This window comes from Cuculus canorus, chromosome 13, assembly GCF_017976375.1.
Source record: "Cuculus canorus isolate bCucCan1 chromosome 13, bCucCan1.pri, whole genome shotgun sequence".
NCBI lineage: Eukaryota > Metazoa > Chordata > Aves > Cuculiformes > Cuculidae > Cuculus > Cuculus canorus.
Genome location: NC_071413.1, coordinates 6,416,063 through 6,428,769, shown reverse-complemented (window position 1 = coordinate 6,428,769; position 12,707 = coordinate 6,416,063). Strand labels below are relative to the sequence as shown.

The 12,707-nt window shown below is 58.9% G+C and overlaps 1 protein-coding gene across 4 annotated transcripts in view; it reads right to left on the bottom strand.

The window, feature by feature from the left end:
- Positions 1–12,707, bottom strand: part of GSE1 (Gse1 coiled-coil protein) — a 100,152-nt gene that overhangs the window by 24,005 nt on the left and 63,440 nt on the right. Inside the window, exon 1 of one of the 4 annotated variants that reach the window (XM_054078504.1) lies at positions 6,002–6,142. The exons of 2 other annotated variants lie outside the window; for them this stretch is intronic. Coding sequence is in view for 1 of the 2 variants with exons in the window: in XM_054078503.1 (XP_053934478.1) it covers positions 2,623–2,659 (37 nt within the window). In the remaining variant the exon portion in view is untranslated. Of the gene's footprint in view, positions 1–2,622; positions 2,764–6,001; positions 6,143–12,707 lie in introns of those variants that run through there. One more of the 4 variants, XM_054078503.1, reaches the window with a different exon arrangement.

Here is a 12,707-nt window from a genome sequence, read left to right as displayed (position 1 = left end):
CTTCTAGCACACAGCAACTTGGGGACACCCATAGGGAAAGAGAGAGACCGCAAAAGGCTGTGTGCATTTGGGTGGAGCACATAGCCAGGCCCTCTGGGGATGCTTTGTGTCTCCAAGGGGTGCCACTGTTCCCAAAGGATGCTGCTGTCATAGGGTGACAACTGCACTCGTGTATCTCAGGCCAAGTCAGCCTGGGCATGGTTCCCATATGTATCTGCTGGGAATGGGGTCCCCTCTCTGGTCCCCTGTCCTCAACTACATTTGATGCTGGGTCCCTCCTGTGCCTCGTGTCTCCCTAGAGTTGGATGACCCCCACTGCACATCTCCAGCCCCATGACCAGAGGGACAGAAGCATCAATGGCCACAAGGATGCAGGGGACAGAAGCATTGGTGACCAGAGGGACAGAAGCATCGGTGGCCACATGGATGCAGGGGACACAGAGGGGCCAGCTGGATCCCGTGCCAACAGAGCCAGAAGAACAAGCCACTGAGAAGCGTGCGACAACGGGCCACAGCCAAGCAGTCCCCGAGGAGATGACAGTCTCCAGAAGGACTCGCGTCGCTGAGTCACTGCCACCAGCCCAGTGCTCATGAAACCTCCACAAGCCCACGGGGGAAGGTTCATGTCTCCATCTGCTCCCACCCAACCTGGCCCACCAGTGTCTCCCAACTCCCTGGCAGCTGCCGCCAGCGATTTCTCTGCTTGCCAGTGCCTCGAACATAATTTCCCCTAATTGCTTTAAATCTCATAGCCTGACACTTCCATACTCCTCTCCGTCGTGCTTTTCTCCTCTGATTTTTTTATTTCTACTCCAAGGTGGCCAGAGAGCAAAGAGTTGGCCAGGGAGGGTTTTTCCAGGGCACAGGAATTAGTGCATTAACAACAACGGCAAAGCCAGAAGTTTCACGCAACAGGAGCTGCCGCCGGGAACCCCTGCTCGACCAGAGTGTGCTAAATATGGAATTTAAGGAAAAAAAAAACCCAGCCCCCAACCCGTCTCCCTGCACCTGCAGCCCTTGGAGGAGTCCCTGCCGTGGGGGACAGCAGCGGGGCTGGGCGAGCATCACCGCAGCCGCTGCAGGCAGCTGAGAGCCAGCGAGGAGCGGGCAAGGGGGTGGTGTCAGGGTTGGGGGGGACAGGGAGTGGGACCCCCGCGGCTGCCAGGGAGGATGGCGCAGGGTTGGTGGTGCTGGGAGTCAGCGGGATGCCATGGGTCAGTAAGTCAACCATGTCCCCATCGTGGCACGGCCACAGTGGGGATTGTCACATCACAACTCCTTCCAGAGGTTGCCCCCCAAGTTCAAGCCCTGCACCCCTCTGCTGCCCTTCCTGGCTCGCCTTCGCACGCTCTGGCGCAGGCGCTCTTGGGCAAAGCCACTCGTTCCTCTCGCAACTGCCACATGCAAAAGCCATTTCCTGAAACAAACAACCTTCCGCGGGGAAACCGCCACGCGGGGACACAGCCCCCCAGGAGAGAGGCCCCCCCCATCCCCTGTCTCTCGGGGCACACCTTTGAGTGTGCCCCAAGCCCTGAGCCTGAGTGAACACCCCAAGACTGTACCCCCAAAGCACTTCGAGCTCTGAGCCTGTGCATGCACCCCAAGCCCCAAAGCACCTCGAGCTCTGAGCCTGTGCGTGCACCCCAAGACTGCACCCCCAGAGCACCTCGAGCTCTCAGTCTGTACGTGCACCCCGAGACTGCACCCCCAGAGCACCTCGAGCTCTCAGCCTCAGCTCCCAGCCCAGGCTCCCATCCAGAGCGCACACCCGAAGTGTACACCCCAAACATGCATCCTGAGCATGCACCCCAAGAGCACCCCGAGTTCACAGCCTGAGCTCACAGCCCAAGGCTGCATCTGTACGGTGCACCCCAAGTGTGAATCCCGAGTGGGCACCCCAAGCTCCCACCACGAGCTCACAACCCGAGTACCCCAAGCGTACACCCCCAAGCGTGCACCCCAAAACACACACCCTGAGCACCTCAAGAGCACCTCAAGCTCCCAGCCCGAGCTCGTATCATGAACACGTAGTCTAAGAAGGCACCCCGAGCACATCCCCCAAACAGGCACCCCAAGAACACCCCCCCAAGCGTGCACCCGAGCCCTCCTCGCCACCAACGCTCTCCAAACAACCCAAACCACCTGGAAGAGGGGTTCCCCTCCCTCACTGGCTGGGGCGGCACAGCAAACTTTGGTGCCCCAAGTTCCTGCACCCGAGCAACAGCGGAGCCACGAGTTGGGACCCCCACCCCAAAACTCATTGCACCCAGCATTCCTCCCCATCCCTTCTCAGCCAGTCTCCCCCGGCGACTCGGGGACGGGAGAAACCCCCGGGGTGAGGGACCAGCAGCAGAGGAAGAGGAGGGGGGACCCAAGCACCCCAAAATCCTGCAGAGCCTTGCAGTGCTGCACCGGGGCTGCCTGTGTCCCCCCACAAGCTCACTGGACCCCCAAACCCCTATTGGGGGGGGGGGTACTTTCTCTATTGGGAGAAAGTAACTTCACCTCCAAATCCCCCCCGGTCGAGGCAGACAAAGAGGTGTCCCCGAGGTAGAGGGGGACCCCCAGGGGTGGGAGAGGGGCCGGGGAGGGGGGCGGCAGCAGCATCGCACGGTGCCTTACCTGGTAAGTAATAGAGAGGTGGTTTCAACCCAAACATGATTTATGTTACAGTTCCATTGCAGCCAGGAAAAAAAAAAAAATAAAATATATACAAAATAAAAGAGCCAAGGTGAAGATGATGTGTCAGGAAGCAAGAAAAAAAAAAACCCAGTAAAAAAGTAGCAACAAACAAAAAAAAAACAAACCAAGAAAAGCCACCCCAAAAAATTAGCACCAAGCCACACGGAGGGGGTTGGAAAAATAAACCAGAGGCGAAAAAATACAGTGGAGCGGGGAGGAGGAGGTGGAGGAGGAGGAGGAGCGGGGGGAATCAAGTGTGTGGGGGGAGGAGGAAAAATAAAAATTGGAATAGCAGCGAGCCCAGGGCGCCGGCGGAGCGGTGGCTGTCACCGGGGGGGGGGACGGGGATGCCTCCCCGGGGCTTCTCCTGCCGCCGCAGCCACACAAAAAGCCAGCGAGGAGGAGGAGGAGGAGGAGGAGGAAGAGGCGGCGGTGGGACCCTGGGTGTAGGAGGGGACGCACCCCCTGAGCTGGCTGGGACAGCGGGGTGTCCCCCCCTGACCCCAGAGAAGCTCTGCGGGTGGCGTGGGGTGGGCGACCCTCTGTCCGTCTGTCTGTCTGTCTGTCCGAGCAAGAACCCGCGCTTCCCCCCGGGCTGCTGCGCCAAAAGCCAGGCGGGCGGGCGGGCGAGAGGCGGCAGACTTGCCCCCACTCTCGATCAATTTTCATGCAAGAATCATTATCGGTAAATTGGAAATCTGGCTCCTTGACAGCAGATTTGTCTCCCCTAATGAAGGGGAGCGGGCAGGAGAGCAGCAGGCAGCTGCTCGCCCCGGCACCCTCCTCCCCGCATCCCCCCGGCTCCATCCACCTCCATCCACCTCGGGGTTCCGGGGGGGCGAGCCCCGGGCACCCCCTAGCCGGGGACAGCAGGGCAGGAGAAACCTCCTTCCCCCTTCAACCCGCTCCTCCTTCTCGCCTACAGACTAAATAATTCTTTTTTTCCTTTTTTTTTTTTAAGTCTTTTCTAGGATGCTGTTTTCAAACAGCTGCCAGTGAGGGCGGGGAGGGGAGGGAGGGGGGGGAACACATAAAATAAAAATAGAAGAATCAAAGACACCACCCCCCACCCCCCCCAAGTCGTTTAAGGAGGAAAATTAGGAAATAAAACAATAAATAACCCAACTTTCCTGTCTGCTGGGAGCTGCTTCACAAAAGGCAGGCGCAGGAAGGTTGCTGCTCCTTCAAGGGAAGGGGGAGCTCCCATCTCCCCCCACCTCCCCCAAATCCCCCTTGCCTCCCTAAATCCCCCTGCCCCTCTAAATCCCTCTGCCCTCCCCAAATCCCCCTGCCCGGCCCCGCTCGCCCCGGCGGGGGCTGCAATCAGCCGCCCGATAGGATCTCCCCCATCCCCTCTCCGCTGATGCATTAGCAGATCCGGGAAGACATGCTTGCAGGCAAATAGGGCTAATAAATGCTATTACGGGGAGAGCGAGGGAGGCTGGAGATCCTGGCTGCACCATAGTAACGAGGGCCCGGCTTAATTTACTTTAAGCAAACGATCAGCCAAGGCGGGGTGGAAAAGGCTTGGGGATGGGGGGGTGGGGGGGGCGTGGAGGTGGAAAAGTGAGGAGGGATGCGCTCCAGGCAGGCATGGGAGCGCTTGCAGGGGAGGGGGCTTATGGGCTTCCCCCCCACCTCCGCTGTCTCCCCCCCCCCCCGCCCACAGCCCAGCTCCTGCCCTCTCTTCCCCAAACTGCCGGCTGCTTTTAACACCAAAGTTCACGAAGGCGACGTGTGATATCTCGCCCCTGCAAGAGAAGCCACATCCTGTATGATAATGACCAGCTCTTCAAACAGCTTTAAAGATACAGGGCCATTCCCATGACCCACACCCCCCCCCTCCTCCTCCTCCTCCTCCTCCCCCGGCTGCCTGCCCCTGCCTGCTCCTCAGCGTGGGGCCACGGAGGTCCTGGGGGTCCCAGTATCACCCCAAGCCCACTTGGCACCATAATGGGGAGACTGGGCTCGGAGCCAAGCTGTAAGCGAGCAGGAGGGCTTCTGCTAAAGGTTTTCTGGCTCTAAATGCATGCGTGTGCACACTTAAACATGCTTGTGCACACACACGCTCACACGCGTGTGCATGCTTATGCATACCTGTGCATGCACATTCACACACGCACCTGCACATACACGCATGTATTTGTACGCTCACACATGGGGACGTTTATGCACGCTTGTGCACACATGCACCCACACACGCACTTGTACACTCACATGCATACACACATACACGCACGTGCACACTCACACGCACGCACAATCATGCACACGCACTCCCCCCCCCCTTTCAGCCAAAGAACCCATTTGGCAATGATGAAGCTGTTGAAAAATTGCACCCTCTTCCTCCCCCTGTCCCCACGTTAAATATTGCTTTTCTAATTCCAGGTCGGGGGATTATTATTATGTCTTTTCTTCCTTCGTAACCTACATCTGTCAAGATCGGTGCTGGGAGTATTTCTGGCCTGTCCCCTGAGTCATCGCTCGCGTCCCGCTCCGTCCGAGGCAGCTCCCGTGCATCGCCGTGCTCCCAGCCGTGGGGTGCTGGGTGTTACTGCTTCCCCCCTCCCCAGCCAACCCCCCACACTAACACCTTGCTGGTGCATTAGGAAATGTCACTTATGGGGTGACCCAAGCCCAAAGGGTGCAAATGGGACCCCCCACACACACTCTGGGCTGGAAAGGCTGCGGGGTCACCATATCACCCAATTCCCCTCATCACTACCCGGCACGCAGCCCCCACGCTTTTACAGGTGCTGAATTTGTTGGGCTCACGCAAGCACCGGGGGACCCCTCCTCTGCTCCCCCCCGCTCCATGGCTTGAGCTGTAAAAATTAATTTGCAAACATGTCATTACACAATAGCTGTACAGGCAATAAACCTGTAATTACAGGCGGCTGGGGGAGCGGGCAGGCAGGCAGGGAGGGCAGGCAGGGAGGGCAGGCCTGCCTGCCAGCTTGGGCTTTGGGGTTTCGCCTCCCCCTGCTCCCTTTGTTCATTATGCAAACGAGAATTGCTTCACTCCTGGAAGTTGGGCTGCACTTCAAAGGTGCACGCTGCCAGCGCTCCCCACCCTGCCAAGAAAGCCCTAACGCCGCCAGCACCCAGCACCCCAAGCTGGGAGCCCCCGTTGCTTCCTTGGGATGGAGAAACCGAGGCACAGCGGCCGGGCAGCCCAGTTGGGAAACCAGCCCTTTGCGACATCGTCCCAACCGAATTATCCGCCACCCTCCTCCTCCTCTTTGGTTGTCCCCGCTCTGCAGGCGATGGCATGCACGCACCACAGCGAGCATCGCCCTGCCTCAGTTTACCCACTTACCACCCCACAGGAGATGGGATGCAGGGCACCGGTGCGAGACACCCGCCTGGCCACCTGGCAGCTGGCTCTGCCGTGCCTTGCCTCGCCCCTCGTTAGCGGGAGAGCTTGACGAGCCTGACCCACTTCCCCAAGCGCCAGAGGATTAATTGGTTCCTTGCTCGCGCGAAGCCGCAGGGAGCTGGGGCAGGTGCCAGGCGGGATTAGCAAAGCATGAGAGCGCAGCTCGCGGGGCCGGCCGGGCAAGCGCGCCACCGGCCCTGCCCACGCTGCGCAAGCGAGCCAGGACGATGGTGGATGGGCACGAGGTCCCGACTCGCTTGGCCGCTTGGTACCCTCGGTCACAGGGATGCCATGGGTTGAGGATGCTCAACCTCCTCCGGGATGCTCGACCTCCTCGTGAGTGTCCCTAAGGAAGGGGATGCAGCCAGGCTCGGGACATCCAGGCTGCGGTCCGCAGTGGGATGCCGACCCCGAGGCAGCCAACCCTGGGGTAACTGAGGCATGGCCAGTCTCCGCCAGCCGGCACTGGGCTCCACCACCCTCCCCATGACCAGGCACCCCAAAAGCATCTACTGGTGGGGATGCATAAGCAAGAAGAGGAGCAAGTGGCCGCCTCTTGCTGTAAATAAGCAGCTCAGCGATGATTTCCTACTCTTGTTGACCTTTGACTATGCAGAATAAAGACATAAATCCATATTTTAAACCCATCTGAGCGGCAGCCAGGCCCACAAAGCCATTTACAGCCTGCGATTTGGACGGGGCAGTGAGCAGGAAAGCGATGGTTTCTCGAGGTGACATTCCCCAGGAGGGAAATGAAGTGTTTTATTTGCAGATATATAGGGCACGGTCGTCCCTCCGCTTCCCCTTCCCTCCGCCCTCGGCTCATAAATAAAACATACGGCCGTGTAACCAGCTAATTACGGGAGGATGGCAAAACCCCGCCGGTCGCTGGGAAAAGAAATCAGCTTTTTAATCAGCCCACTTTCCTCGCCATCTAACTTGAGGAGAAACGGGCATTTCGGGTGCTGGGATGGATCCGAGACTCTCCGGCGGCTCATAGGCTCCCGCCAGGGTTGTGCACCCCAATCCCTCGAGGCGGGGTTGGGTTGGGATGGAGGGGTTCAAGCTGCTTCTTTTTTTTTTTTTTCCCCTGGCTGGGAAAAGGATGTCTTTGAAAAGTCTAATTGTTCCTTACACATTAGATACATTAATGAGGTCTCTGATCAAGCGGCTGGCTCTCTGGCAAGGAGGCTTCAAGTAGCAATTTTCCATTTGTGTTTCAAATTTTAATGAATGTTCCTGTCTCCGGCTGCGATGCGCGGTGATAATCCGCACGGCTCGGGTCAGCGCTGGAGCAGGGGCTGCTGCGCGGGAGGGCTTGTACAAGGGTTTGATTTCTTTGGGGAATAGTTCATACAAAAAATGGTAATGGCAGAAGACAGTCTTCCTTCCCCCTCGGCCGCCAGAGCCCGAGAGCTACAAATCAGAGGGTTATTATTTCTTTCCGATGTCCCTAAAGTATCCTATATCTTTAGCAGCAGAGTAAAGTTCAGCCCTGATAAGATTGCGGCACTGGGTGAGACACGCTTTTCCCTTCCTCCTGCCTTTTTTTTTTCTCCATCTCCTTCTCCCTCTCTCCCCATCCCGGTGGTGGCCGGAGGGCTGTCCCCAGGGCCACCAGCCAGCAGCCCCCAACCCACCCCAAGGCCACCCGCAGGCAGGGCAGCGCCCCCGTCCGCCCCCATCCAAGGGCCAGATCCGGAACCCACCCCGCCAGGACAAGATTTTTATAACCTTGTTTTGGCATGCCTGCCATTAACTTAATTTAACATCCATATTGCCGCTACTTAATTAAATAGATGAACTCATTTTACATTTGCAAGTCTTAATTCATCCTGAACAAAATTGGCTGTGTTTCGTTCTTTCTACGCTACCAGCTCCCCGGAACAAATGACTGCCTTTTGTAGTTAACTGCTAGTACAGGTTAAAAGCTAATTAGCAGCCCGGGTTGGGTGTTAACTTCCTTATTTATCACCCGGCGCCACGGCTGGCACTTCCTTGTCCATGCGTGGGCCCCGTTTCTGCAAGGGTGGTGCCCATGCTCCTCAGGCAACGGTGCTGGATGCGTGCGCGATGCACGGTGCTCAGTGCATGGCGCTTGACACACGGTGCTCGGTGTATGGTGCACAAGGCACGATGCTCAGTGCATCACACTCTCGCAGCACCCAGGGCAGGGCAAGCTTGGCAGCACCCAACCATCACCCATGCATCCAACCATCACCCAAGCACACGACCATCACCCAAGTACCTGACCATCACCCAAGCACACGTCCATAACCCAAGTACCTAAACATCACCCAAGCACCCCAAGAGGGCACCCTCCCAACCCTGTCATCTTGCTAAACCATCATGGGCTCTACCATGCCCAGCACAACCTCCTTGAAGATACTCAGGGAGAGGCCCCAAAAGGAGGCATCGCCCTAGTTTTTCAAGCATGGCTGTAGTGCTCCCACCTGGCCGGCTCACAGGATGCCCACAGCAGGCAGCAACACCTGGAAGGGGTGGGTGGGAAACCATGCTGAGGTTCCCCTCACCCCGCTGGCACAGGCTCTGGCACGGCGCTGCGCTGGCTGCGGTGGGGGGCACGGCAAAGCAGGAGGAAACGGGGGACCCACTGGTGGGGCAATGCGGAGCCTGGCAGGAAGCCGCTCCAAGAAGGCTCATCTGGTTTGACTAACAAATCGCTAACTGCTTCCCCGGAGGCAGGTGGAAGGAAACAAGCTCCACGGCTGTAAACAACCCCACTGGCCCCTTGCTTCCCACCCACGGCCCCCAAAAGCCTCCCCAGGCATGAGCCAGGGGCAGGCTGAGACACGACAGCACTTGTGAAACACCCCCCCTACGCTGTGATGCAAGCCCCAGCGGGGGGACGGGGCCCCCACAGCCCCTGCCTGGCCCCCAGGGATGCTGGCACCCCAGGCAGGGCGTGGGGTGATGCAGAGCCTGCCCCAGCCCCAGCTGGCCCTGCGGGACAACACCTCACCGGCACCTGCCACGCCACCCAGGCTGCCGGCGTGACTCACGGGGACGAGCCAGCGTGGTGCACACCAGCAGCACAGGGCAGCCGGGGGCAAAGCCCGCTGTGCCAAGCGACACTGTGGTCCCTCTGCCAGCACAAGCCAGCAGCAAGGACAGGGGCACCCCTGTGCTCCAGCGAGGAAACCTGGGCATTGGTGGCAATCGCCATCACCAGCGATGTCTGGCCCCGGTGATGGGGCTGTGGCAGCAGCGGCGTGGCGGTGGCACAGAGACAGTGTGGCAGGAAGGGACTGATAGGCATCTGCCTCCCCAGTAAACCGATCTGCCCTCGCCTGCTGAAATAACAGCGAGGGGCGGCAGCTCCGGTTACCAGCAGTGCCAGAGGCCGGCTGGGTGCCAGGGCCCTTGGCCAAGGGCCAGGCTGCTCTGTGGGTGCCTAGCGGGGACCCCCATCCTCCCCACTTCCTGCAGGCACCACACGTTGCTGCTCATCCTGCTCCCCGGCGTCGCCACCTCACCGAGCTCCCTACCCGGTATTTCAGGTCTGTCACCCAAGCCAGCATCTTTGGGAGCAAGCGGTTCCACGGGGACATCACCCCTGCCCGCGGCCATAGGAGCAGGAATAATTCCCTCCCCATCACGCACAAGGTTATCCTGAGTGGTTTCGGCCACATCTCGCTGGCATGAAGAGGTCAGAATCCAGCAGGATGAAGAACCACTGTGGCCAAAAGCAAAGCCTGAAAGCTGGATATGTCCCCTTTGGGAGGAGGGATAACTGCTAGCGGGTCCCCTCTCCCCACTCAGACCCCACCAAGACTCCATCCCAAATCCCTGCCATCAGCAGAAGCAAAGGAGCGAGGGTGATAGATAACAGCCCTCTGTGCCGGCGAGATAAATAGCCCCAGCAGCGCCAAGCTGTACTCGGCCAGAAGCTAATAGGGGCTGTCAGGGCGGTTTAGAGGAGCAGAGCATCCTTTCGGGGCCCGGCTGGGAGGACGCCGAGGGGAAGTGACAAGGAAGCTGAGCAGAAAGCGACAGGCAGTACACAAAGAGCATGTCCTCTGTAAGTGGCGATAAACCTTGAAAAAAAAGAAAAGCTAAATCAGTTGTTTAGCCGATGTACCACATGCTGACAGGGCAAATGTGAAGGCTTTTATGGCCACATGGGTTTTCATTTGCAGTTATTCATAGCGGAGCCGGGCGCTTTATCTCACTTTACATTATGTGCAACCACAATGCAGACACTTGCACCACAACGCATTGCCTCCCCTGGAAAATATTAATATGTAAATGTCAGGCTTGGGAGGGCAGCAAGGGAACGGCGGGCTGCGGGAGCCGTGCAGGGGAGATAAAACCTGTCCTGAAAAGGGAGGGGGGGGGTTGAACGAGGCCTCTACCCCGCACCCCTGGGTGTGCAGGAGGAGGGGGAGGCAGGGGCACACACGTGTGCACACGCGTGCTCACCTAGGACAGAGCTGCTGCAGTGGGGAGCATGGGGCACACATGGTCTCTGCAGAGCGGGATGCATGTGTGCGCATGCACGCACATGTGTGCACAACATACAACCTCCACAGAGAGGGCTGCATGCACGCGTGCAAACACACACTCTCCTGGGTGCCCAATCCACACCCACACCCTCTGCAGAGCAGGGTCCATGCACACGCACACACACACACACACACACAAACACTCTCAAGCACACAACTCACACCCTCTGCAGAGCGGGATGCACGCATGCATCGCCAGCACCTCTGCAGAAGGACAGACAACCTCAGCAGACTGATGTGCATGCGCACACATCCATGCACCACTGATAACAACAAGAAGCGCGTGCACAGCTGTGCACACCCACTAGCCCTTGCAGCACGGGGACCCCCGCGCAACCCCCAGCAGCACCCATCCCCGCTCCCTGCCTGCCAGGGGGGCCACGCTCATCCCCAGGGGACATGTGGTGAGGCCATGGGCTGTAGCCGAGTGCTGCTGGTTTGGGAGGAAGCCCTGCCTGGGCAAAGCACGCCAGCACAGCCTGCCAGCGCCTGCAAAGACCCGTCGGGCAGCGCTCCAGCCATGCCTGCTGTTCCTGGGCTCTGTTCCTCTCCGAGAGCCTCCAGCCCCGGGGGTAGTGCCAGACTGACAGCCTGGAGGCTATTTATTTGAAGGCAGAGGCAGCCGGAGCTGCTGGCGGATGCAAGCGCCTTTGTCCTACAGGGAAGTTTGCTCATTGCCTCTGAAGCTGCTCCCCATCTCCCCCAGTCCTTCTTTCTGCCTCTGTGCCCTCATATCTGAACCCTGGGAGGCACCAAGAGCTCCCCGGCAAAGGGGGGTCCCAGCTCAGATGCCCGCAGTGCCATGGCACATGGGGATGCCAGAAGGCTGCTATACTCCCCCAGTCCCATCACCCGTCAGCATCACTTGCCAAGGGTCTGGAGGTGGCACCCCAAAGGTGTCTGAGGGTAGGACGAGGGTGGGCACCCAACTCTGGGCTTCACCACTCGGCACCATGCCCGCTGAGGTGGGGGGCATCTCCAAAACGCAGCTCCCTTGGCCGTTACCAGGAGAAGTGCTGGCAGCCGGCGCTGGCACAGGGACAAGCCCAGGAGGGAGGCTGCCCCCAAGCACCTCAGGGAAGGGAACAATCCCCGGGCATTTCTTTTTTGGCAGGCCCCGGGCGCCTGCCCCCCCTCTCCATGCCCTCTGTCCTCCTCCTGCGCTCGGGCGCGGGGATACAATTAAATCAGTGTTCTGCTAACAATCTGCCGGCTAATAAGACATTTTCCTCCCTCTCCCTCCTCCCCCCCACTCCACCCCAATCCGTGTGTGATGGGAGCGCTTTGATATGAGAGTGGACTCTAATGGGTTCGGTGTAAGGGAGCCTTAATTTATTACGTGCCTGTAATTGATGTTTGTATAAAGTAGCTCTTACAGCTCCTCAGAGCGGGAGATGAAAAGCAATCAGTCAGCCATTTGCCTCGAAAGGAAGGAGAGAGGAGAAGACAGACAGCAAGAAAGAACCAGACGTACTCATCAAGCCCAGAGAAAAACCCTGAAAGAGAGGGAACAAAACAAAATCCCCCACCCCCCAGCACATCCTCGCCAGCAGCTCCAGCACTACCAGCACCGCTGGGTACCACTGCTAGTATCCCTGGATACTGCTGTCAGCATCCCTGGGTACCACCTCCAGCATCCTCTGGTACCCCTACCAGCATCTCTAGGTACATCCACCAGCATCCCTGTGTATCACCCCTGGGTACCACTACCACCCCAGTGCCGCTGGGGCTAAATCCTGCTGTGGATGCTGGGGGCAAACAGCCTCATGCAGCTGCGCCAGGGCAGGATGTGGCCCCCTCCTGTGCTGGCAGTACACGCGGGGCTGATTAGGAGAGGTGGGCTGCGGCAGCCGGTGCTGAGCTGCTCTAATGACGGCGTGCGCTGGGGAGTCACGTGCCGCCCAGCGCTGGCTGGGGAGCCATACGTCACTGGCCCCGGCAAAAAATCGGTGCTAAATTGAATCAATCCATCTTGGAAATGGCTCTTGTCAGCCGGTGTCAGGGAGAGCGTCTGCGGGAGAGGGATCAGGCAGGGGCAGGCCGGCAAGGGCCAGGCGATCGGCACCGCTGTCGCAGCACTGCCACGTCTCTCTTGGCCCCCCCACGGTGCTCACCAGCCT